General features: G+C 41.0%; 2 protein-coding genes across 4 annotated transcripts in view; one reads left to right on the forward strand and one right to left on the reverse strand.

Annotated features, from left to right (window-relative positions):
• Positions 1-5032, forward strand: part of EPB41L5 (erythrocyte membrane protein band 4.1 like 5) — a 66183-nt gene extending 61151 nt beyond the window's left edge. For 2 of the 3 annotated variants that reach the window (XM_081970486.1, XM_081970487.1), the window contains exon 26: positions 1021-5032. In XM_081970486.1, coding sequence (XP_081826612.1) covers positions 1021-1075 — 55 coding nt within the window. In that variant the 3' untranslated portion in view covers positions 1076-5032. The remainder of the gene's footprint in view (positions 1-1020) is intronic. The other variant, XR_014176773.1, reaches the window with a different exon arrangement.
• LOC309401440 (leucine-zipper-like transcriptional regulator 1) lies at positions 1841-23366 on the reverse strand. Its single transcript, XM_081970506.1, has 8 exons — positions 23122-23366; positions 16991-17212; positions 15138-15217; positions 12312-12390; positions 11134-11180; positions 9511-9631; positions 9187-9373; positions 1841-8516 (listed from the first exon to the last, which is right to left on the reverse strand). Exons 2-8 carry the CDS (start codon positions 17172-17174, stop codon positions 7832-7834), a joined length of 1383 nt encoding a protein of 460 aa, XP_081826632.1. The 5' UTR covers positions 17175-17212; positions 23122-23366; the 3' UTR covers positions 1841-7831.
• Between the last annotated feature and the right edge of the window lie 607 nt (positions 23367-23973).

Here is a 23973-nt window from a genome sequence, read left to right on the forward strand (position 1 = left end):
ACAAGTTTTAGATTATTGTATAATTTCTGTGCACGTCTTATATAACTTCTACAAAACAATACTTATTGGATTCTTATTAATCCAGTTCGTATGTTAGGTCTTGTGAACACTATAGTACAGTGTTGGCGAACCTTTTTGGTTCTGGTTTTCTGGTTTCCGTGTGTGCCAGAAACCAGAAAAGTAGCCACTTGGCATGCATGCGCACACTGGGAAGATGATGTTCTAGTTTCCGGCATACACATTTGCACCGGTCACCTGGTCTTCTGGTTTCTGATGCCCATTCATGTGCAAAGACCAGCTGGCTGGTGCGCATGCATGTGCTGGAAACCGGAAGATCATCTTCCCAGTGCGCGAATGCACACCAGGCAGCTGCTCTTCTAGTTTCTGTGCTCCCACGCATGTGAAGGGCAGCTAACTGGCACGCCGGAACCCAGAAGAGCAACTGGCGATGGCATGCGTGTCTGGAGAGATGGCTGTGTGCCATTTCAGGCATACATGCCATAGGTTTGCCATCCCGGCTATAGTATGTTGCAATTCCCGAGCAATCTTATATCTACCAAGTTTCACTAGTAATTTTCTGGTCCTCTTTGCAACTCAACATTAGCAATTATAAGAAAGTAAGGATATTATATCTAACGTTCCATTTACAGTGAGTAATTTCGTAAAGTTGGTTTTAAAGGTGGGATGTCATTGGGTATATGACACAAAGAGCTCTCTGTTCATAAATACCTTTTAAACTATATTTACTCTGGGCATCAGATACTTTAAATTACAGTGTTTCAGACTGGTAATGTGGATGTTCGATGACCTTGTGTAGCTGCAGGGCTGAGCCTGAAGGATAAAAGGTTGGAGATACCCAATCTTTACTCTAAGATCACAACCCCAACATCTTAGGGGTGTGATCTTAAGACATCACAACATGCTTGCTTTTCCACTTGACCATTAAATTAACATTGGTCCAGATAGGCTTTCTGTTCATCATCCACCTAAGTTTATGTGTGTATATTTTTTTCTTCACAGTCCTGTTACTGAAGATACTACACGGCAGAAATGTTTACTCACCACTGAACTCTGAGCTTCAGCAAATCTCATTTCCTAGTGTCTTTAGTGAGCAAAGGACTTACCTGAAATTAAGCCATGTTTATGCCATGGTTAACAAAGAATGGTTGCTTTACAGTGAATCCTTCAACTGGAACTAAGAGTATGAGTTCAGGACACAGAGCTGCTGGGAAACACGAGTCTCTCTTGCAAAATATATGGGAACAAATTCTGAGATGTCATGAAATCCACAGGGTTTTCATCCACTACAATGCTTTTGCTAGAGAATTCCTTCCTTGTTTATAGGTGCAAATGAAAATACTCACAGGGATAAGCTGGTTTTTTCCCCCCTAGCTTAAACCCAATTATGGGGAGGCTGGTGGTGACAGTAAAAGAAAATAGCTGTGACATTTTTACAGTGCTCTTTTGTGGCCATCTCTTTTTAATCTTCTTTTGTATTGTTATCTAGCAAATGTTCTTGATTTTAATCTTGTTTCTAGACTCCACACTTTTGCTAGCAATCTATGGAAGTGAAAAATGCAGCACCTTGATTGCAATTTATTCTGCTGGCAGATGCTTTCATAAGGAAAGAAACAACGTTTTATTAAACATATCAAGACTACTATGTGTGTGGATGGGCGACTTTCACATTTTGTTCCATTAAGTCACTAAAATATTTCTAGGTAGACAGTGCATCTAGTATGTGACCCTTGATGCTCTCTGAGCTTAGTTGTTTTCTTGCAGAAAACATATTTGCCCTGTCAGTGTTAGTGGGAATGGTCTTTGTGGTTTTGATTTGGCTGTTGTTTACTATTAGCTTGTTTGACTGAGTTGGTACTGAGTTTACTTCTTGAGTGTTGGGTCTAGTGTTAATCTCTGCTCATCTGTGTATTGATTGCTGGTGAGGAACTGTTTTAGTCTTTTTGTTTCTTTTTTTGGTTGTTTGATTGTCTCTTCAGACCTGGTAAGACAGTAATATATATAAAAAAAGCAAAGCCCACTCCCTTTAACACTGATAACATTACCTAGTTTGGTAACGAAATGTCTGCAAGAAAACCAACTACAGAGAAGAACCAAGAACCCCACCGCTCAGCCATGAGCTACAGATACTCTCTTGAATCAATGAACCTAGTTTCTGCTAGATTAGCTTGAAGGCTAGTCGTCTTTGGACTTTCCACTAGCTATTTTTTGGAAAGTTCGAAGGTTTGTGCAGAAATAATCTGAGGCTTTTAAAATCGCTTCAAATGCATAGTTAGAATTACTGTCCTTTTTGTGTGCTCCATTCTGTACCTTTCTTTAAATCTACTTGTAGTTGGAATATGTATTTTGTTCGTGACTGGAAAATTAAAAAGCAAAATATACCAACATTATGCCAACTTTCCTATATTAGATGAGTAGCTATTTATATATTGGATTCCTTCCTTTGTGCACTAAACTGCTGATTGAACTAGTTTGAACTAAACCTATATTCTGTTACAAACTCGTGGGAGAGGGGAAACTAAGCAAATCCCGAGTTTCATTTATGCTTAGAATTTTTGAAAACAAAAAATACCCTTGGGCTTGTGCAGTTAAGATTTATTCCTATGGGTCAGGTATCCAACTCATCCTGCATCTTCTGTCCCTTTTCAAAATAATCAAGGAAATCGTACAACGCCTTAATTCTGATTCTTCCAAAACGGCTCTGGTTGCTGTGCATTATTGAAATACCAAATTCTAAGTCATTTAAAAACATGACTTATTACTTCTCCATCTGTTTCTGATGGAAGACCTGTAAGCATTTAGGCAAGAAAGCAAGGAAACCTGAGTGCTATGAATTTCTGAGTGAACTTTGAAAGGAAAAGCGAAAGGACCCCCACCCCACCCCCAGCAAAAGTTTCTTCCATAGTGGAAGTGATGATAAAAATGCAAGTGTTTCTCACTCCACTGTGCATACTCTTCCTTTCGTAGCTGGTTGCTGCTTGCGAAATAACACGAGCTACTTTGCTTTGATCTGCGATACCCGTATTAAGCAATTGCTTCATAAAATGGCATAATGGGAACCAGAGTTTGGGGTGGGGGGTAGAGGGAGGGGTTACTGAGGCAAATAACTTAGCATCAATAACCATAGGACATATCCTGATTACCAGACCTCAGGAGGCATGACTTTTGAAATAGCTTAGGTAACATCCAATTGGTTATTGATTTTTCAGACCTTTCCCTGAGCCAAGGTAAACCCAGTGCTTTTATGAACCTTGCCTGTATTTTTTACAAGGGATGAAAATATTTAGGATGACACTATCTTAACTTCTGCTGTAGGAATGAGGAGAGTTGGAGAATATGGTACCATTTGCCTATTACTCAGAAAGATAGCTTTGCTAACTTGAATTGTCTGGATAATCCTAATCGCTAGAATGTTGTGTGCTGACCATTTAAAAAAAAAATCCAATGGCTGTTGTCATTTTATTTTACTAACCTGATGTACAGCTCTGACAAAAAAAAATAAGATAGTTCTCAATTTTGCTTTTTTTAAAAAAAAAAATTATTAGAAATTGCTCTTAAATTACAGTATCACTGCCTTGTTTGGCAATATATTTACTGACTTGATCATTACTCATTTAACTGACAGAATTTTCCTAAACACATAACCTGTTTTTATTTTTTATTTTAAAAAGGACACTGCAATGTGGTATGGAAAATGGAATACTATTATTATTATCAGCACCACATTTATCAGTGGGTAAAGTCTACTTGGCAGATATGTACAAAGGCATAAAATTACAGCTATCACAACATAAAGAATCGAAAGCCTTTTGTCAATAGAGCAGCCTCCACTGCAGGCTTCAGGCCTCTAATGGGACATCTGGAAACTGCCTTAGTGTCTCTTGTGATTGATTAAAATGGACCAAAACAGGAGATTCTTTTGCTTTGACTAATGAATGCAAAATTGCAATTTGTGTTTATTAGCAGCCATTGTTCACTGTCAAGCTGTCCACAGAGGATTAAATTAGCTTGCATTTTTAACAGCAATCCTGTTTGACTGCTGAAGCTTTTCCTCCGGTAAGATAATTGTGATGTTTTTCCTACAAATGCAATTTGCCTGCATGCATAAAGCCAAAAGTCATTCAGATTTGTCTCAATTTATTCATATGTCACACGTTACACCACTTGTGTCTCTGGGCAAGGATGCCCCAAGTAGAAAAACATAGTGGTACGCCCCGGTACAGGTGTACCAATGCCTGCTGGGAACAGCAAGCACCGTACCTGAAAGGTGCTTCAGAGGACCTGCCTGTCCACCCTCCTTAGCTGTATTTGACGCAACCGGGCCATTTGCGCATGTGCACGCAGCATACAGTGCATGCGTGATGCTCCCCCAAGCAGCTGGTGCTTTGCAGGGTGGGGGCATCTTTGCACATGGTGGACGCCCAGCCCCGTTGCAGTGTACCGGTTGCGACAGGATCTGGAACCTACCACTGGAACAATACCTTGTTGCTCCATAACTAAAGTGTCTGCGATTATTGAGGCAGAACAGTTTGGACTTCTGTTATTAACGCTAAGCATTAACATTCCTCTTGGAGCAAAATGTTCACCTAATTCTCTCTGAAACAGAATGCATGTGGAGTGACTACAGAACATTCTGTCATAACATTCCTAATGTGATTAATGTTTTGATTACAGATTCCTTCGTTCTCACGTTTTCCCTAATTGGACAAACTTACTATGAAGTATGTAAGAACTTCTATTTTGATTGGGGGGGGGGGGGTTAAAGAAAAAACTCAGACTAACTACTGTATTTGTATCTTTTTAAACAATGTAGTTGCTCAAAGTATAACTTATTTTTTTAAGTATTGTGTGTATGACTATATGTGTGTGTGTAATAAGTAATGCCAGATGGACAAATTATGCTAGAATGATTGTGCTAAACACTGTATAAGGGAACAACAACTGTGATTTGTAGACCACTTGGAATCGATCATAAAAGTTGTAGCTTATTTCTAAATACAACACAATTGTACAAAATTGTGTGCTTAGTGTTTTTTCTTCTAGCAGAACAATGCTCTAGCTGCTTATCCATGTATTTCAGAATGCTGACAAATTCGTCCGCTTCCTTAAGGATATCCTGGTTTGGAGTAATATCCTGCTTTTTGTAGCAGAAGTGATCCTACATTTCTCCTTCCTGGTGATAACATATAAGTGAATGTTAACAAAAATAGCTGCAATAAGGAGGGGAAAGGGCCGTATATTTGACTTTTCATCCCTAATGAGAACAATCAGCATACAAATGAAGAATCAACAACTCATTTTGTTTCCCAGCTGTAATGCCCCAGGAAATGTGTCTTACAACATATCAGGTGTTCAATCATCTCCAGCCAAGAGGCAAATCATTCATCAAGCTTTTGTGTTTGGCTTTTCCCCCCTCAATATGCCACCATTACAAAAAACAGAAATACATATTATTAACAAAGTAATTAAAACACAGTGAATAACATATTTACAAAATTAAACTAATATAGTTTAGCTTGGGTATAAGGATTCATGCAGTATAAAAATATAATTAATAAATATAACTTTTATAGCATATAAAACATGTTTTAAAAAGTCTTATCAAAAAGGCACTATGCAGGCTTTTCCTGATGCTGTATATACTTCATGATTTTTTTCTCTCTCTCAAAAATTAAGGAAGGGTCACTTCAAGGGATCATTTTCTCACTCTGTAACGTATTTCCTATCGATTGCAGTTGAATGAGTATTAGCAAAATCATTTCTGTCATTACTGTGATGGTGCAAAATAAAAAGGAGCAAATGCTTAAATGATTTTGCCAATTTCCAAAATATTAAATCAGTGAATCTGGATAAGGGACTATCAGAAAGCCCATAGAGCTACCGTATTTTTCAGAGTATAAGACGCTCCGAAGTATAAGATACATGTAGCTTTTGGGGAGGAAAACAAGGGAAAAATATCTGCCTCTGCCTCCCAGCAATTTGCCTCCTTGCAACAAACAGCAAACAGTACAGACAATATACACAGTTTGTAGTATTATATTTCAGACTACACTTGTACAGATTTTGTTAAAATTGATGTGCTTTCTGGAAATATAATTCTCTGCTATTTAAAAGAATAGCACTTTTTAAAGCAATAGCACTGGGCCTCTTCAGATCAAGCATTTATTTTAAAAAGCTGCTTCATTTTGTTAAGTTGTCTAGAATAATAATAAAGCAGTCTTTAAAAAATAAGTCTAATAATTTGAACGTTCTATAGGCATTTATAGTTGTTGACTTACCCCCTTGAAGCAAACAACTTGATTAGCACAAGAAAAAAAATCTGCCTCTGCCTCCCAGCAATTTGCCTTGTGGAGCAAACAGCAAGTTTCACTTTCAATTTCTCCTGATCATCAGCTGTTTCAGGCTGCAGGGATTGCTACAGCCTATTGAAGCCTTGCAAGCCCCCATTTGCTGCAAACAGGTAAATTGCTGAGCGGCAGAGGCCAAAGGGTAGGGGCTGGTAGGTGGGTGGGGCTACATTCAGTGTATACGACACACCCAAATTTTCATCCTTTTTTAAAGGGGGGGGAGGTGCATCTTATACTCCGAAAAATACGGTAGTTCAAAAAGAAGAAAAATAGTGACAAACCTCTCATACTCATCACAGATAATATAGCCATGTCTATGAAATTACAGAGAGGATTAACTCAATGTGGATTTTTTATGTTAAACTAATAACATTAAATCAGTAAAATACTAGTCCAGCTGAAAACCATTTCCCCCTTTCTATTCTGCACAAACTGCCTCTCCCTGAAAAGCTGACCACCCATGTTCCACTCTCCGTGCCAAACTTTACATAGTTGGCTGTTTGCCAAAATCCTTGTGATTTTGGAAACAACATGCCTAGGTATTCTTGGCAGTGTGAACGTCACAAGAAAAAACCGATCAAGAAGCATCACTGCAGAACATCAAATTATTTGTATGTGACCTGCGTAAGGCCCAGTTGTACTTGTGGTTGCATACCTGGTGGGTAGAACAACAATTGGAGAGCCTTATTTCGATGTGAATTAAGATTGTCTGAGCTTTGTTGTAACAGACACAATTACTCTTATAGATCTATAAAATTACATGGTTCTGGCAATTTAACTTGTATCGGAGGAGCTAATATAGGAGCCTCATGAATTACATATTTAGGGAAAATGGTTTTAAGTAGTGCAGTACAACAGCTAAGCATATGCTAAGAAACACCCCCCTCCCCTGTTCAAATATCATTTCAATTGCAAACTCAATATAGAGAGAAAGCACCTGTGTTAACCTATTAGATAGCCAAACAATCATTCATCTAACATATGTCAGAATCCAGATGATTAGCTTACAGTGCAAATGCAGAATATTGGGTTTGCTGAATAAATGATGGTTAAGATTTAAGTTTTCCTTGCAAAAGCAGGTAAGCCTGCCATGCCAACGCAGCCGCTGAACTGAATTACGATTACCTAGCTTAGTCATGGGAATGATTTCACTGCATCCTTTATACAGGCAATTTGGGCTTTGAAATGGCATGCACACACACACACACACACACACACACACACACAAAGAAATGAATGCAACCTACTGCCTCCGACATCTGCAGACCCAACTTGTCTACAGAGCAAAAAGCTGAAAAATGCTCAAACTGAATGTTTTATGAATTCCTGTGTATTTCGGGGTCATACAAAGTGTGAATGTAGGTTTCATGATACAACCATAAGCAAGAACTGCCAAGTGATTCTTCCTAGACACTGAGTTCACTGAACTGAGGCATGTCTTCTGCCTCCTGAGAGCGGTCTGGTATTTAAGTTCCGTTTAGTTCAATTTGCCAAAATGAGATTGCAGACGAACTGGACAGAGGTTTACCGCCAACAAGTAGCATCACAACAGAGGATTCAAAAATGTCTCCACATTCATTTTTCAGAGTGTCCAAGCTTGACCGTCCATCTGTTAGATCCATGGCGGCAACTTCCTGTTCCTTGGCAACGTTGAGATACGAGGTTCTTTCTTCACACAGCAATTCTGCTGCTGGGTCTGAATTCAATTCTGCACTGGATGTGGTTTGATAGGGGGTGAATCCTAGAGAATCCCTTGAAGACTGGCAAAACGTTTTCATTTCTATGTTGGAGCCACCCTCATTGTTGAGTATCTGGTATGTAGGCTCCTCGTGGAGATGCTCAAAGAAACAGGTGTGCTGCTTAGAAAGAGTCAGTAGCCTTGAACAACCCTTTTCTTTAGACTTCAAGCAACCAAACGACCTCAGTGGGCAACCAGCAGCCCCTTGGAAATCAAATCCAGTTGGCAGCATCTGATGATAAGCTTTGGAAGAAAGTGCCTCTGAGCTAGGCAATTTTATCCACGTTTGAGATGGAAAATGATATTGCCACAAAGTACTATTTGGGTTACTGTTAGAAATGCCTCCGCCGAGGACTAGCATGGAATCTTCCAAGATTAAAGCCGAATGTCCCACCACTCTTGGAGGTCCCTGGCTGGAGGCAAACACAACAGAGAGAAATCAGCACAAGGGTGACACTCACACTCATCAAAATGGGCTCAATTCTCAATGCTTCTCTCCAGTCAAGATAATACATGGAAAAGTCATGAACCACTTTTTATAGTCCACAATTTATTTTTGTGCTTCCCCAAACAGTTCCCATAAATTATGTATTTGGGTATTGTTAAAAGACATGGGAATATTGTCCATGCTCCTTAAATTGTCTCCTCTGTGCAATATTGGTGGTTATGATTCTCCTGCCACTTCAGGATTTCTTTTTCAAAATGCAAATACCATACATTCATAACTGGGCCCAAATAAAAAGGACAAACCACATAATCAAAAACATTTGCTTCTAGAAAAATAAGACCCTCCCTTCCAAAGGTACCCATATTAGAAACCACAACTCTGCCGTCCCATACCACTCAAATCCCCCTCAGACAACCTTCTCCCTGTTTTCAATTGATGTGCAAACGTCTTTAAATCCCAGCTAACATACAGTAACTGGAATGTTGGGATGCTAGTCTTCATGGGCTAATGTGTAAAAAGATTGACTTGCTCTTCTGTGCAACTCTAGGAACAATTGGCAGGGGGAAAACAAGTCTTATCTTCACCCTCTTAAACTCCTTTTGAAACTGTTAGTGAAGTTACATTCAAACAGTTACCTTCTCCTGATACTGGACCAGTTGGTGGCTATAAAATTCCACATCCAGAAGTCCTTCTGCTCGCTCAGTCCCATTAATCCTCCAAACAAGTACATGCCATTGCCGTAAACCACAGCAGAATGACCATGTCGGGGACCTGGGCTACTCCCACTGGATGCAGCTGATAGAGGGGCCCATTGTTTTGTATCTGAAGGAAGAGGGTTATTAGAGTGCATTACCTTACCTTTTAAATAGATACAACACATTTTGTATGTTTCAAAGGGTCTTTCCTCACATCTTGCATTATTTATACATTAGGTCACTGCTGAGAAAGTTTAAACTTACCAAAATGAAAGGTCCAGAATTCTTGGGAAGCACCTTTAATGTCAATGTATCCCCCATATATGTACATATTGCCCCTGTAGACCACAGCACTGTGGCCTTTCCGATTAACAGGAACTTGAACCTAGAGATGGAGAATGAAGACAAAATTGGACCAACCATCCTTAATTATCGTCGCCATCACACCAATAGAAAGCAGACAATATCCTAAGGCAGGGGTGTCAAACTCAATGCTCACAGGCTGCATTCGGCCTGCAGGGTCCTTAGATTTGGCCTGTGGGGCTGCCTTGGAAACTGGCCTACGGTGCCTCTGCCAGCAAAAACAGAGCTCAGGAGGGCTGCACGTGGCCTTCCCAGGCTCCGCTTTCGGCTGCAACAGCCTCCTGCAGCCCTCTGCCAGCAAAACTCACTTCAGGGAAGCTGTCACAGCCAAAAATAGAACCTGGGGAGGCTGTCGTGGCCAAAACCCAAGCCTCAATGAGTGACGTTATACCCATTTGGCCATGCCTTCCTCGCCCCTGGGGGTCAAACACAACCCTGATGTGGCCCTCAGTAAAATTGAGTTTGACACCCCTGTCCCAAGTCATTCATACTGGTCTACTTAAATGGAAGTCCTTTATGTCTTCCCCAGCAGTTCACATTTTAGCAACATCCTTCTAAAATAGTGTTGCTTTCCAGTTTGTTTACATTTATCCCTATAGATGGAATCTCACTACTCCTACTAAAATGATTGAACATCTCCATAAATTAAGAGAATGGACATGCATATGTATGTAGATATGATGGATGGAAAATATACAGATTCCAGAGATACATTATATATTAAACTATATTTTGGGAGGAGGGAGAAGAAACCACTTCAGAGTTTCCTGCATCATACAGATGATGTTCTCCTACTGCTAAACAGGAAGGAAAATGGGAAATCAAAACTCTTAAAATATAACTTCTGGCTAAGTCTGTGGAATTATGATTGTAAGGAAAGTAGAGGGATCTATGCATGGATGTTCCACATTTGTTTTGCCCAGACCTGCACACAAGACCATGCCCCTTTAAAGACTAGGAATTGAATGGTGCTCTCTTGGTTGGTCTGAGTTGAATTGTGGTAGTGCAGATGTCTTCTGCTCCCTGAGTTTCTCCACGTTTAATACAGGGAGTCTGGTAGCGCCTTTTCCAGCTAACAAAATGCATTAAAAGGCATAAGCTTTTGTGAGCTTGCGATAACTTCGACATATGCGTAGAGTGGCTAGTCTGAGGCAGATTTAAATTGCAGGGAGGAAGGGGATGGGAAATGAGGGAGAGACAGGTTGGTTATGATGAAACTCTGCTAACTCTTACAAGGAATTCAATCGGAAATAATTGCCTACCTAAAATTAATTGCAGCCAAAGAACCATTCTTATTTCAACATTCAGAATTAAAGAGATTCATTTCCAAACATGAAGTGTGAATAATATGAATGTCCCAGAAAACCAAAAGCAGCAGCATCTTTAACTTACCCTGCTACTTCACGGTGGTGGCTCATCTAGTCTGGAACAGTTTCCAAAGTATGTAACTAAGCAAGCTATTTGATCAACAAAGCAACAGGTTTCATGGATGATTCATTATATTTTAGTTGTGTTATTCCTTACCTCGCCCGCTATTGCTGGGAGCTGGCAGGCTATCCACTTGGTTGCATCTGCAGGTGTATAAAATGTCAGTCATAGCATTAACCACAAGAAGGTGCTACTGTTCTGCTTGCAGTGCTAGCAAACACTAAAAGGAGCGATTGGCAGAAAAAGTTGCAGGCTGTATTTCCTTTGCCAACAACACACAATATAAACACAGCTCCAAATACAATTTTCAAGGCAGCAAATGGCAATGTTCTCTTCATTTTAGGAACTGTTTCTAACAGCAAGGCAAATATCACAATCTTGGGCTGTTCATGTGGGTCAGACGACAATTCCCATGATTCCCAGGTTTTGAACAAGTTAATGTTGAATATTACAGGTTTGAAGCCACTGAAGGGTATCAATCAAGAACAGGGGTGTCAAATTGGTGGCCCATGGGCCGAATGCGTCATACGCAGGCCATGCCCACCTCAGTTCCACAAATGGGAAAAACATCACAAAACATCACGTTACAGCAACGTTGCCATGACACGGCAAGCTTGACACCCATGATCTAGAACGGGTATCAAACTCTTATTTCATTGAGGGCCGCATCAGGGTTGTGTTTGACCTCAGGGGGCTGGGCTGGAAGTGGCCAGGGTGGGCATGGCTAGCTTGACGTCACTCATGTCGGGGGCAGCTGTGGTGGCCCAAGCGCTGTGCCAGAGAAAACAGGCTCCCATGCCCCAATTTTGGCAGTGACGGCCACTGGCAGTAAAACCAATTTTCGCCGTTTTCAGTGGCCAAGGGTTTTAGGAAGCCATCACAGCCAAAATGAGGCACTGCAGGCTGGTCCTTCACAGTTTCCAGGGCAACCCCAAGGGCCAGACCTAAACACCCTGTGGGCTGGATCTGGCTCGCGGTCCTTGAATTTGACACTCCTGCTCTGGAAGGTTAGTTCAAGTAAGGCCAATTTCGACAGAGCAATTGTCTGGCTCAGCTTCTGAGGGGACAAAAAGTTACAGTATCTCCTTAGGTCTCCATCCAAGCGTGCAAAAAGAGGAGGAGACTATTATTGCTATGTTAATCTGTTCTTCATCTACAACTCTTTCCAGAATAGGCTGTACATGGATAAACAAATACTCTGATCCAAACTAGTACATATTTATGAAACACATGCATAAATATATTGGAGGAATAAAACTTGTCTCGTTCCACACCTGTGTCATACATCCATAGAGGATTTCTCTTCTGTGTGAAAGCTGAATCCACCATTCCACCAAAGATATACAGGATATCCTGCAAATACAATAATCATTTTCCAGTGAATCACATTTGCATTTTCTATAATTCATTGCCATTCAGTGTAAGATTCAAACCAGTCTGAAAACCTCATTTGTTGGTTAAGCTTAGTACAAACATCTTCAAGCTCCTGTAGCTACAATATCAGGAAGCATTACAAATTACCACTTCTTTATATGCCAGTTTCACATGGTTCTATGTTCTTCTCAATGCCATTCTATCAAAAATATTCAACCATGCTTCAGTATGACCTTAGAACCAGTTCAATTTTCAGCACGGATCAAAACCTAAACTGTTTCTCAAAACGTTTTTATTTCAAAAGCCAGGTATTGATCGTATTACGGTAATAGTGTGTTACGCAAAATACTACTCTTGATAGAGTTGGCTTTAAGTGTTTCTCTCATTAAAACTACAATTGAAAAGCAGCACAGGTGGCATCAATAGTCACAACAGACAGTATGTGCGACAGAAGAGGTCACACAGATTATTGTAGTTGAATAAGGTCCCTCCATCTGGATCTTCCAGGTATTTTAGATTATACTATTTGGGTCTACAGGCCAATCAAAGTGGGCTCTATTGAATTGTAACTGCTGCAGAGGTGGTATTCAGCAGGTTCTGACGAGTTCTGGAGAACAGGTAGCTGAAATTTTGAGTAGTTTGGAGAACCGGTAAATACTACCTCTGACTGGCCCCGCCCACATCTATTCTCTGCCTCCCGAGTCCCAGCTGATCGGGAGGAAATGGGGATTTTGCAGTAACCTTCCCCTGGAGTGGGGAGGGAATGGAGATTTTACAGTATCCTTCCCCTGCCATGCCCACCAAGCCACGCCCACAGGACCAGTAGTAAAAAAAATTGAATCCCACCACTGAACTGCTGGAAGAATTTGGTTGGAAAAAATTATGGTACTGGTCTGGTAGATGATACAGTATAAGACACCCAGAAAAAAAGGCCTTTAAAAAAAAAAGTGCTCCCTGAAAAGTCTTTTTGACGGCCTCTGCACAAGAGCTACTATTTCAGAAGGTTTTTAAAAAGTGGCCTTACAAAAATGTATTTCATTATTAAGCAAGGAGTGTCCAACCTTGGCAACATTCATCATTCCCTCTCTAATCCTTATCAATGATAGCAACAGGTTATGGCTAATTGAGACCATGTAAACAAGAGGTGGGTTCCTACCGGTTTGGCCCGGTTTGGTTTGGTTTGGTGGCCTGGGTCGCTAGAACTGGCAGCGACCCAGGCTTGGCACGCCCCTGAACTGGTTCTTCCGGCAGGCGCCACCATCTTGTTCTTTGCTTCTGCACCTGTGCAGACCAATTCTTATTGCACTGCACATACATGCGCATGGGGCTCAGCCATGAGCAAACCGGCAGCAGTGACTGCCGGAATCCATCCCTGATGTAAAAGTGACATTAACGGACAACAGAGTCTAGATGTGCTTATTCTCTCTTTCTAGGTGCCCCTATTTGAAGAAATCCACTTTGGAAACTGAAGAGGGCCCTAGCCTCTTCTTTTGACAACTCTTCCTTATAATAGCTTAGCTGATTTGCAGGAAATCCTGCTACAGGAAAGGAGAGATTCTCCAGCTGCTGCAGCTCCCCATGGCATTCCTAACTTGAAGCAAGGGAATACAGAGTAGGGCCATTAACAGATTGAGCCACACGTGAACCATTCATTTTGACTAGGACTAAGGCGAAGCCAAGATTCACACTTGTTCGTAAAACTCCCTGAGTGAATCCAGACCAATCATTCCGTCAACCTAACTCAGGAATAGAGGACCTCCTTAAGTTCCCTCAAGAATGACAGAATATAAATCTATGCAATACAGCCATAAGAACAAATAAGCTAACGAAATGCCAGTAAAAAGGGAAAACAATCTACAGGTAGCCCTCGACTTGCCACTGGATGTTTAACAACCATCAAAGTTATGACAATCTCTGAAAGGGTGTTTTATAACCCATAAAGCACTTCCAGCACTGCCTATCGTAAAACATTGTGTCATCCCTGTCATATGACTGCATTTCAGCTCACATTTATTTTGATTGGAAGCCATCCAAGTTGATCATAAGATAGCAATAGCACCTAGACTTATATATTGCTTCACAGTGCTTTACAGCCTTCTCTAAGCGGCTTACAGAGTCAGCATATTGTCCCCAACAATTTGGATCCTCATTTTACGGACCTCAGAAGGATGGAAGGCTGAATCAAGCTTGAGCCTGGTGAGATTTACAAATTGCAGTCAGCCGGCAGTCATCAGAAGTAGCCTGCAGTACCGCATTCTAGCCACTGTGCCACCAAGATGGGTGACATGACATGGTCATGTGACCATAGAATACTGTAATTGGTCATATATTTATTAATGTAAAACTTTTATATAATGTTTTAAATTAATAAATAAATTCATGACCAGTTACAGTATTTCATGGTCACATGATCCATGATTTGCAATGCTTTTTTGCCAGTTTCCAATATTATTTGCTAGGTTTTTTGGGGGGAGGGGGGGAACCCGCCAATTTAGTAGAATGGATTTGCTTAAGAACAATATGATTCATCTATTGACCACATGATTCAGACATATAGTCACATGATTTGCATAACAACCATGGTAAAAATGCCCTCCCCCCGAATCAGCTCCAGTCACATGGGTACCTCAACTTACAACTGCAATCATCTACAACCAAATCTCCAGTCCCAACTGTGATCCTAATCGGGGATTACCTAAAAAGTGATTTATAGCTAATTATCTTGCCTGATAATCCACCATTGTGTGCTCTTCCAGTTCTTCTGGGCCATCGTTTGTATTGTCCAGTTCCTCCCATTCATTACTCGCTGCAGTAGAAAGAAAGCATATGAAAACATCAATGCAGCTTTTTGATTAGCATTTGCACTTGCCCTTTTTGGAAATTACAACTTTACCAGCAGAATCTGCAAATCAAATCACATCCTGGATGAATCGGTTAGGCTTAGGATTGGGGTTGTAGCATCCTGAAAAATAGGTCTATTTTTTACCCTTCCTGAAGACTTAGCTAAACATGCATTTCAAATACCTCCGATATCTTTTGTTTTGTTCCCCACCAGTAAGCTATCTGCAGAGAAATATAGAGAGATAATATCAGAACACAGGAAGTGTTTGACATTAGAGAAGGAGGAGAAGAATTGGCTCAGAGTAACTCCTTCTGGTTGCAGACTTGTGCATTTTGAAAAGTCACTTCAGCCAGTGGTGAGTTCCTTTTCCCGTCGCTACTGGTACACTGCGCAAGGGGCGGGGTGTCTTGTTCGTGCATGTGCGCTGCGCGCAAATACGCACTCTACCGCTCCTGCGAATCCCAGATGCTTGTCGGATTTAGCGCAGGCGCCTCACACTGTGCATGCATGTACAATTGGCCGGTTGCTTTAAAAACAGGTATAGAACGCAGGCAGGCAGGTCAAACAAGCCACCGTACCGGTATGGTGGCAGCTGCTCCCGGCTACTACCGGTACGGCCGTATTGGGCAATACTGGCCGGAACCCACCACTGACTTCAGCCCTATGTTCTTGGCACAGTCAAGTATCCTGTGGAGTCCCAGAGTTTTCATGTTGTAATCAAGTATTCTTAAAATCCAATTTGGACCATTTCCATTCCCACTATGAAATGAGCGTCCCTCTATTCCAGCTATAAAGCTATTATTCTATTTACAGGTAGCCCTGAACATATGACTACAATTGACACCAACATTTGCACTGCTAAGTAAGACGGTTGCTAAAAGTGAGTTTTGCTCCATTGTACAACTTTTCTTACCAAAGTTGTTAAGTGAATCCCTGCAGGTACTGAGTCAGTAATACGGTTGTTAAGTGAATCTGGCTTGTGAAATGAGATTGTAAGTCGTTTTTTTGGTGCTGTTGTAACTTCAAACAGTCACCAAATGAATTGTTGTAAGTCCAGGACTACTTGTATAGCAGTCTACCATTTTAGATACTACACAAGTAGCTGCTGAATAGAATAGAATAATAAAGTTGGAAGGGACCTTGGAGGTCTTCTAGTCCAACCCCCTGCTTAGGCAGGAAACCCTATACCATTTCAGACAAATGGTTATCCAGCATCTTCTTAAAGACTTCCAGTGTTGGGGCATTCACAACTTCTGGAGGGAAGCTGTTCCACTGATTAATTGTTCTAACTGTCGGGAAATTTCTCCTCAGTTCTAAGTTGCTTCTCTCCTTGATTAGTTTCCACCCATTGCTTCTTGTCCTACCCTCAGGTGCTTTGGAGAATAGTAGTGAAAAAGTAATGTAAATGCAGTCTTGCTGGATTATTTCATTATGACCAGTCTGTTTCCAATAGGAATTAGCTGGTCACATCTTTGTGGTTGGGAAGGCAACAAAAACAATATATAAAAACAGATTTGATAACCGATTCATTGTGGCTATATAAACACCTCATTAAATATCTAATTAGATCATTAAAATAGTCCAGATTGTCTTGCTTGAAATGAAAAAGCCACTGCAGAAAAGGCCTCTGCCTGGTGGCCATTTCAAGAACAGCAATACATTCCAACAGGATTGTGTGATTGTAGCTCAAGGCATTTCTTTTCATGGCATAATAAAACCAGAAAGGGCCTACCTTACCTATTTTGAATCTCCAGAAATCACTCAAGCTAGTATTTCTCCGGCCACCATAAACATAAAGAAACCCTCTACAGATGCAGCAAGCATGTTTATATCGATCGCAGGGAGAAATTTTGCTCTGTTTCACTGGGTTCCATGAAAATGTCGGTTTCCTTTTCATCCCTGTGTTAGCTGGAAAACACATCCATGTGGAGAGGACGTCCTCCAAACAGTAGCTCCAAGCTAAAAAGGAAATGAGAGCTAAGAATGGAGACAGGGAGGCTACTGCAACCATTTCTTTAATTTGCTTATTAACTGGATTGGCATAGGCTCACCAAAAGTGACTCTGGATAAAAATGGCATATGAAAAATGTACACAATCACATTAAGAATTAAATAGTATTAAAAAAACCCGAATATACTGTAGAGCACAGGTGTCAAACTCGCTGCATCATGTGACCATCATGTGACGTTTCGTGACGTTTTCCCCCTTCGCGGAGCTGGGGTGGGCTTGGCCTGCACATGTGATGCATCCAGGCCACGGGCCACCAGTTTGACACCCCTACTGTACAGGATAAAAATGAGCACCACAATGGAACAATCTGGACATATCTCCAGGCTCCTTTACATGATGAAAAGATTACTCAAGAGCAAATGTGTTGTCTATAATGTTAAATATATCATAGGAGTGAAGAGAAATTGGCCCTGTTCATACAGTACAGCATGCTTTATTATATCTAGTGTTGCAGTGGACTGGAAACAGTTAATCCCAGGTAGAGGAAATTAACAACTCTGATTAACAGCCTCAGGAAATACCCTGCTTTCAATTTTTAAAAAAATAAGCAAAATACCCTGCTTTTAAATGAGAGTATTTACCGTATATATGGAAACAAACTTATTTTAGTGCAAAACAAAAGCCAACTGATTCTTTGAAGGAATCAGCATCTGGGTAAATACACACACACAAACACACACATAGGTACATACACATACACACACAAACATATCCACAGACGTACGTACGTACATACATACGTACATACATACGTACATACGTACATACATACATACCTATGCAGTAACCAGTATTCTTCCTATCAATAAGAGAACAAATTAATTTTTACAGCAACGTTACTTTGTGATGCAAAATCCCACCCTGAAAATTCACTCAAAAGCGACTGTTGTCTCCTGTTAACACAATTGGGATGGTGGTCATTTCAGTGCAAGATGGGCCAAGTTCAATAAAACACAATTTTGGTCATGTGCAAAGAATTAAGGGGCAAAAGCATTTCCCCTAAAAGTAGTCCTTGACTTACGACCCCAATTGAGCCCAAAATTTCTGTTGCTGAGTGAGACATTTGTTAAGTGAGTTTTGCCCCATTTTATGGCCTTTCTTGCCACAGTTGTTAGATAAATCACTGCAGTTAAGTCAGTGACACAATTGTGACCTGACTTCCCCATTGATTCTGTTTGTCAGGTCGCAAAAGGTGATCGTATGACACTGCACCTGTCATAAATACATAAATACATGCCAGTTGCCAAGCGTCTGAATTTTTGATCACGTGACCATGATCAAAATACTACAACGGTCATAACTGTGAAAAACAGTCATAAGTCGTTTTTTATAAGTGCCATTTTAACTAAAAACACTCTCTAAATGATTGGTTGTATGTTGAGGACCACCTGTACTACTTAGAAGCCATGGGCTCTCAATTCTACAATTGTTTTTAAAAGCAACCCAAAATTCGCACTGCCTGCAAAACAATCATATTGTCATCCAATTTCAGCACAGCATATTCTGATAGGGTGCTGGACTTTGGGGCAACCCGTGACCTATAGGCTGCCCATCCCTGACAAAAAGCAACAAAAAAGGGTGGGAGATCCATTTATGGGATTTATAATCTAATGGCTGACCCCTCCCGCCACCCATTGCCTGCCTGATGTCTCTGCTTTTCAACTTGACTGACATCACTTCCTGCTTAGCTTTGGGTAGCAAAAGAGCTTGGACGGATGCTGGATCCCCAAAGTCGACTAAAATAGAGAAAAGTCAGTAAAACAAGGTTAAAAGATTCGTTGGAAAAATCAAAGAGGAAGCAACCAACAATCTTTAATTCTACTCCTATGATGATCAACCAATATACAAACTAGCAATAATAAACAGAATGAAACTATATCTGTGTCATATGTATTTATTTATTTTATCATGTTTATGTAGTATATATTGGAGGTGATGACCCTTTGAGAGCTACTGTATATGCAACAAAATTTCATTTTAATGTACCAGTATGCTGATCAGTATATCGGTAAGCTATACATTCAAAGTGACAACAAAGTTATCCTAAGTCTTCTAAGTTATAAAACTAAAAGAAGAAAGCATGAGGTGTAAGAGCAGGGGTGAAAAAAACAAAACAATTTTTTTTCAGCATACAGGAGGACATAAAGTCACACAAGGAATACTGCCAGCTATCAAACTGCTGGTATAATTTTTCTCATGAAAGAAAAAAATGGAATCCTATTGGTGCCACCAATAACACAATGTACTAAATCACTCCGTAAAAGCAGTTCTTGGTCTCTATAAACACATTGGCAAAGCAACAATGGCCCAAAATGATCTAAACACACAAACCTTAGTGATTTTTTTTTGGCTATTATAATTACATACTCCTCCACTCTCCTTTGGGCACTGTTGATGATTGTGTGCTTTAGCATATGGTTAAATTCACTGTCATTTTTAATATTATCATATATATTGTTTTATTTTACTCTGAATTGTTTTTTCATTGTATTACTGTTCTAATTATAGAAAAATTATATGAAATGTTTAAAGAAAATGCAAGTACTCCTACTTACAGCCACAACTGAGCACAAAATTTCTGTTACTAAGCGAGACAGTTGTAAGTGAGGTTCACCACATTTTATGCCTTTTTTGCCACAGTTGTTAAGCGAATCACTGTAATTGTTAAGTGAATCGTACAGTCATTAAGCAAATCTGGCTTCTCCCATTGACTTTGCTTGTCAAAATCCAGTTGGGAAGGTTACAAATAGGGAAGATCACTAAGGTCAAAAGCTTTATAGACAAGCCTCGGGCAGTAAAGATTAGGATAGCTCATGCAAACCACTTAATCCATCAACCACTTTTAGAGCTGCAATATGTGATATAGCAAAGGATCCAATAACAAGTAAAACTGACCAGAGAAAAAAGACCAGGCTATTCCCCAGAAAGCTTCAAAGCTGTTTTCTCAGGAGTTATATTATTTGTTGCTTCTAAGATAGAAAGATGCAATGGTGTAAGAAATTACTAAGCATGATTCATCCCTACCACTTCCTCTTTCTCTCCAAGTTTTTTTTCCTTTTTAAGTTTTTAAAAAAAATCAATTACTATACGTGCTTAATATAAAGTTAACTGGAACCACCAAACGTTTGCAAATTACCTCTTCTTATTTTGTATCCACAATACACAAGGGGATGACAATCAATTCATTCAAAAGATAGGAGGTGTTTGAACCTAAAATACAGATGACACTATCTTGGTTGCAAAAATAATAATAATGGAAAATATCTAAGACGAACAATTCTAAAACAGGAGAGTGAAAAAGTTTCTTTGAACATTAAGGAAACAAAGATCATGTCTACTAGAGGAAACTAGATGAATTTAAGACAAATAATGAGGTAGCTGATAATAATGAGATAGTTGATAAGTTTGATTTTCTAGGCTGCAGTATTAATAAAGATAGTTGTACAAAAGAGAAAAAATGGTGAGCAAAAAGGAGTGCATAGAAACTCATGAACAACTGTGACATTTTAGACAAAATTTAAAATGATCCACATACACTGGGCTTATATCAACGGAGAAACAGATTTAGGAAAAAGATTTGCCCCTGCAGTGCTGGAAGAAACTGCTTCACACTTGTTGGACAACCTAAAGGAGCAACCACTGAGTATTAGAGGAAATCAAGCTCAGAAGCCCATTAGAAAAAAGCAACGATCGCAATACAAAAGCCATGTTAAACACATCATGAGGACTAGTAGAAAAGATCATTCTGGACAAGAATGGATCAAAGGAGAAACCAACAGCACACTGGTGTGGGGGTGGGCAGAACATAGGAAGCTATACGAATGAACCTTCAAGACCTCTATAATAGCATAGCACTTAGACTTATATACGGCTTCACAATTCTTTATAGCCCTCTCTAAGCGGTTTACAGAGACAGCATATTGCCCCCAACAATCTGGGTCCTCATTTTACCGATCTCCGGGGGATGAAAGACTGAGTCAACCCTCAGCCTGATGAGATTCGAACTGCCAAATTGCACTCAGAAGTAGCCTGCCGTACTGCATTCTAACCACTGCACCACCATGGCTCTAATGCAGTGGTTCTGACATACAACTGGAGTGTAATTGTTTGTTTTTGACTATTCAAGTAAGAAGCAGAACAACCTGGAGAGATTTTAATCCAGAGTCACCAGGTGTCAACTACAGCTCTAAAGAACCTAACAACATTCTTTACATGTTTAGTTACATTGATGAAGGGATTAATTTATTTATTTATCAAATTCCTTGGCCACCCATCTTAGTACAGGGTAATTCCATGGTATCTTGGGCAAGCATTATTTCCCCCCAGAATCTGATAACTCAGAAGTAAATTAAATAGATAGTAAAGTTCTACCCAAAGAAAAGTTCTACAGAATGTTAATAATCCTCAAACCCAAAAGACTGAGAAGGAGGTCGTCCAGCGTGAATTAAAGCCAGTTTGCAAGTCTCTTATTACTTCACTTTCATTTTTATACTTCTGACTGACAGGGTCTCAGACGTCCTCTTCAGTAAGATAAAACAGTACACATTTTCCAACAGGGTGTCAATTCAGCTTGAAAACTCATTTTAAAATAAACAGCATTTTATCTTTTGCAACAAGACGACATTCTCAGAAAGTGCTTCTGGGCTTCCTCGGAATATTCCAAAATACCTTATACTTTGAACCCAATAAAAAAATCTGATGGCTGCAAAGGTCTCTGCGGATTTCAGGTCTGGAGCTTGTTTTTCACACCAGGGCTCAGCTGTTGAACATGAGAAGCAACAGAGGAAGGAAAGGTCATCCACCCGCTAATAAATGTCTATAAGCAGCTGTCACACACATCTAGGTTTTTGGGTAGAGGGGTAGATATTCCCAATAAGAAGTTGAAACTTAAGAGACACCCCAATACAATTTTGTATTCGCTTAACAGAGTCCTGCTTCAATAACTCGCAGTGCTAGAAAACTGCAAAGGCATGCTGCAAAGTACAAGTAAAAGGGCAGATATTGGAAGAAATCAGTGGTCCCCTCCCCCCCACCCCATCTTCCTTTAAACTCAGCAGGATGGGAGCAAGCAGGAAAAGGAGGTGATCTTTCACACTCAACCAACACAATGGAAGGGGCGGAACAGTCAGCTATGAAAGAAAGGGGGGGGGGCAAAGAAAAATATTACACTATTTCCTTTTTGAAAATTCCTCTGAACTTGAAGGAAATGAAGCCTCAACTACACAAATGCAGTAGCTCTCAACAGGTGCTCTGGAGACCACCTGGAGGTCCCCGGGATCTTTTCAGGGGATCTGAAAAAATCAAATAACTACTTTAAAACGTTTCCATTTTTCATTTCTAATGCACCAACATCAATAAAGGTACCCCACATAAACCAAAGTCCTCAGTCACTTTTGAGAAGGTAAAGGGGTGCTTGGATCAAAATGTCTAAAGCAACCTTTCCTCCCCAAAGCTAATAACTGCAAGATACCACAACGTCCATCACCTTCCTGGTTGGGAATGATGGGAGATGCACCTTAGGTTGTAGAAGCTACCAGGTCGGTGGGATGTACCCTCCACCCACCCCCCAAGAAGATCTGATGTCTCGCGTTGATTTCCTTACTTCTACATGAAAATTCAGAGGGGAATCAATCCCCCCAAAAGGCAGAAAAGTCGAGAGGCACAAGCGCTCTGGAAAACAGAACGTGTGAATAAGCTCCCCCAGCTCTCGCGTTAAAAAAGAAAAAAGAAAGGGGGGGGGGGACCAGAGACGAGCATTTAGTCATCGACCCACGGAAAGAATCCACTTTTAAAGTTAAAGGGGGGTGATTTTTCACCATTACACAACCCCCATCACCACCCCAGCCACAGCACATACCGTTGCAATCGGTTGCATGCCCTCGGCAACCCGCTCGCCTCTCCGCCCTTTGCCGTTTCCTTGCGGGTTTCCGTCCCACCCCTCCGCCGCCTTCTCGCCGGGCTCCGCTATCGCCGCCTCCTTCAGCCTCCGCCGCTGAGGAGGCGCTCGGATCGAATCGCTCGCCCCCGACTCCAAGGCCCCGCGCGGGACAGACACGCCGCCCACGTGGGCAGCGACTGGCTGAGGGAGCGGGAACGCGCGAGTTCGCCTCCAGCCCACCCCACCCCACCCCACCCACGCTTCGGGTGGAGGGCGCCGTTCAATGCAAAGGAAAAGAGTGGCACGTTGAAAAAGAGCGGGGAGGGGGAAATGTACCGATTACACACGGAGAGGGTGTGAGCACGTCAGGATGCGCCCCAAGCAGGCCGCGTTTTTTTTGTTTTAGTTCTACTGAGTCTGGGGAATGCATCCTCTGTGATTTGATGCCAGGCTCGGTAGGTCGTAACCTTAGAAACGCGGGTCCAAGAAATAAGGGGTTCCTTTGACCGTGGGCAAGCACATCATAAAAAATACGTTCCCTAGCCGGAGTTCACGCGTCACGTTTATGTGCTTTGGTTCTTTTTGTGGGAACGTAGCTGTTGTAGTTTCTGCCGTCAATCGCTCGTCGTTAAGCAACCATCCTTTTGCTTGTCGTTGGGGATTTTTCATTCCAGGAAGGCTTTCAGCCGATCCTTAGTCATTGTTGATTTTGCGTCTTAAGACAACTGAGGAGTTAAGACACTCGGAATTCAAGGAAATCTTCCTTTTCCAAGTGAAAACGCTCGCGCATTCCTGACACGCATAAACTTGGACGAAGCCTCCACGGAGCTC

This window comes from Natrix helvetica, assembly GCF_964273705.1.
Source record: "Natrix helvetica genome assembly, chromosome: 1".
In the NCBI taxonomy this organism is placed as follows: Eukaryota; Metazoa; Chordata; class Lepidosauria; order Squamata; family Natricidae; genus Natrix; species Natrix helvetica.

Excerpts from the sequence above, each read along its gene's own strand:
- LOC309401440 (XM_081970506.1), bottom strand. The coding sequence starts at position 17,174 with ATGTGTTTTCCAGCTAACACAGGGATGAAAAGGAAACCGACATTTTCA. Across the intron at positions 11,181-12,311 it reads TCTATGGATGTATGACACAG|ATGCAACCAAGTGGATAGCC; the intron begins GTGTGGAACGAG and ends ATACACCTGCAG. Across the intron at positions 9,374-9,510 it reads ATTCTGGACCTTTCATTTTG|ATACAAAACAATGGGCCCCT; the intron begins GTAAGTTTAAAC and ends CTCTTCCTTCAG.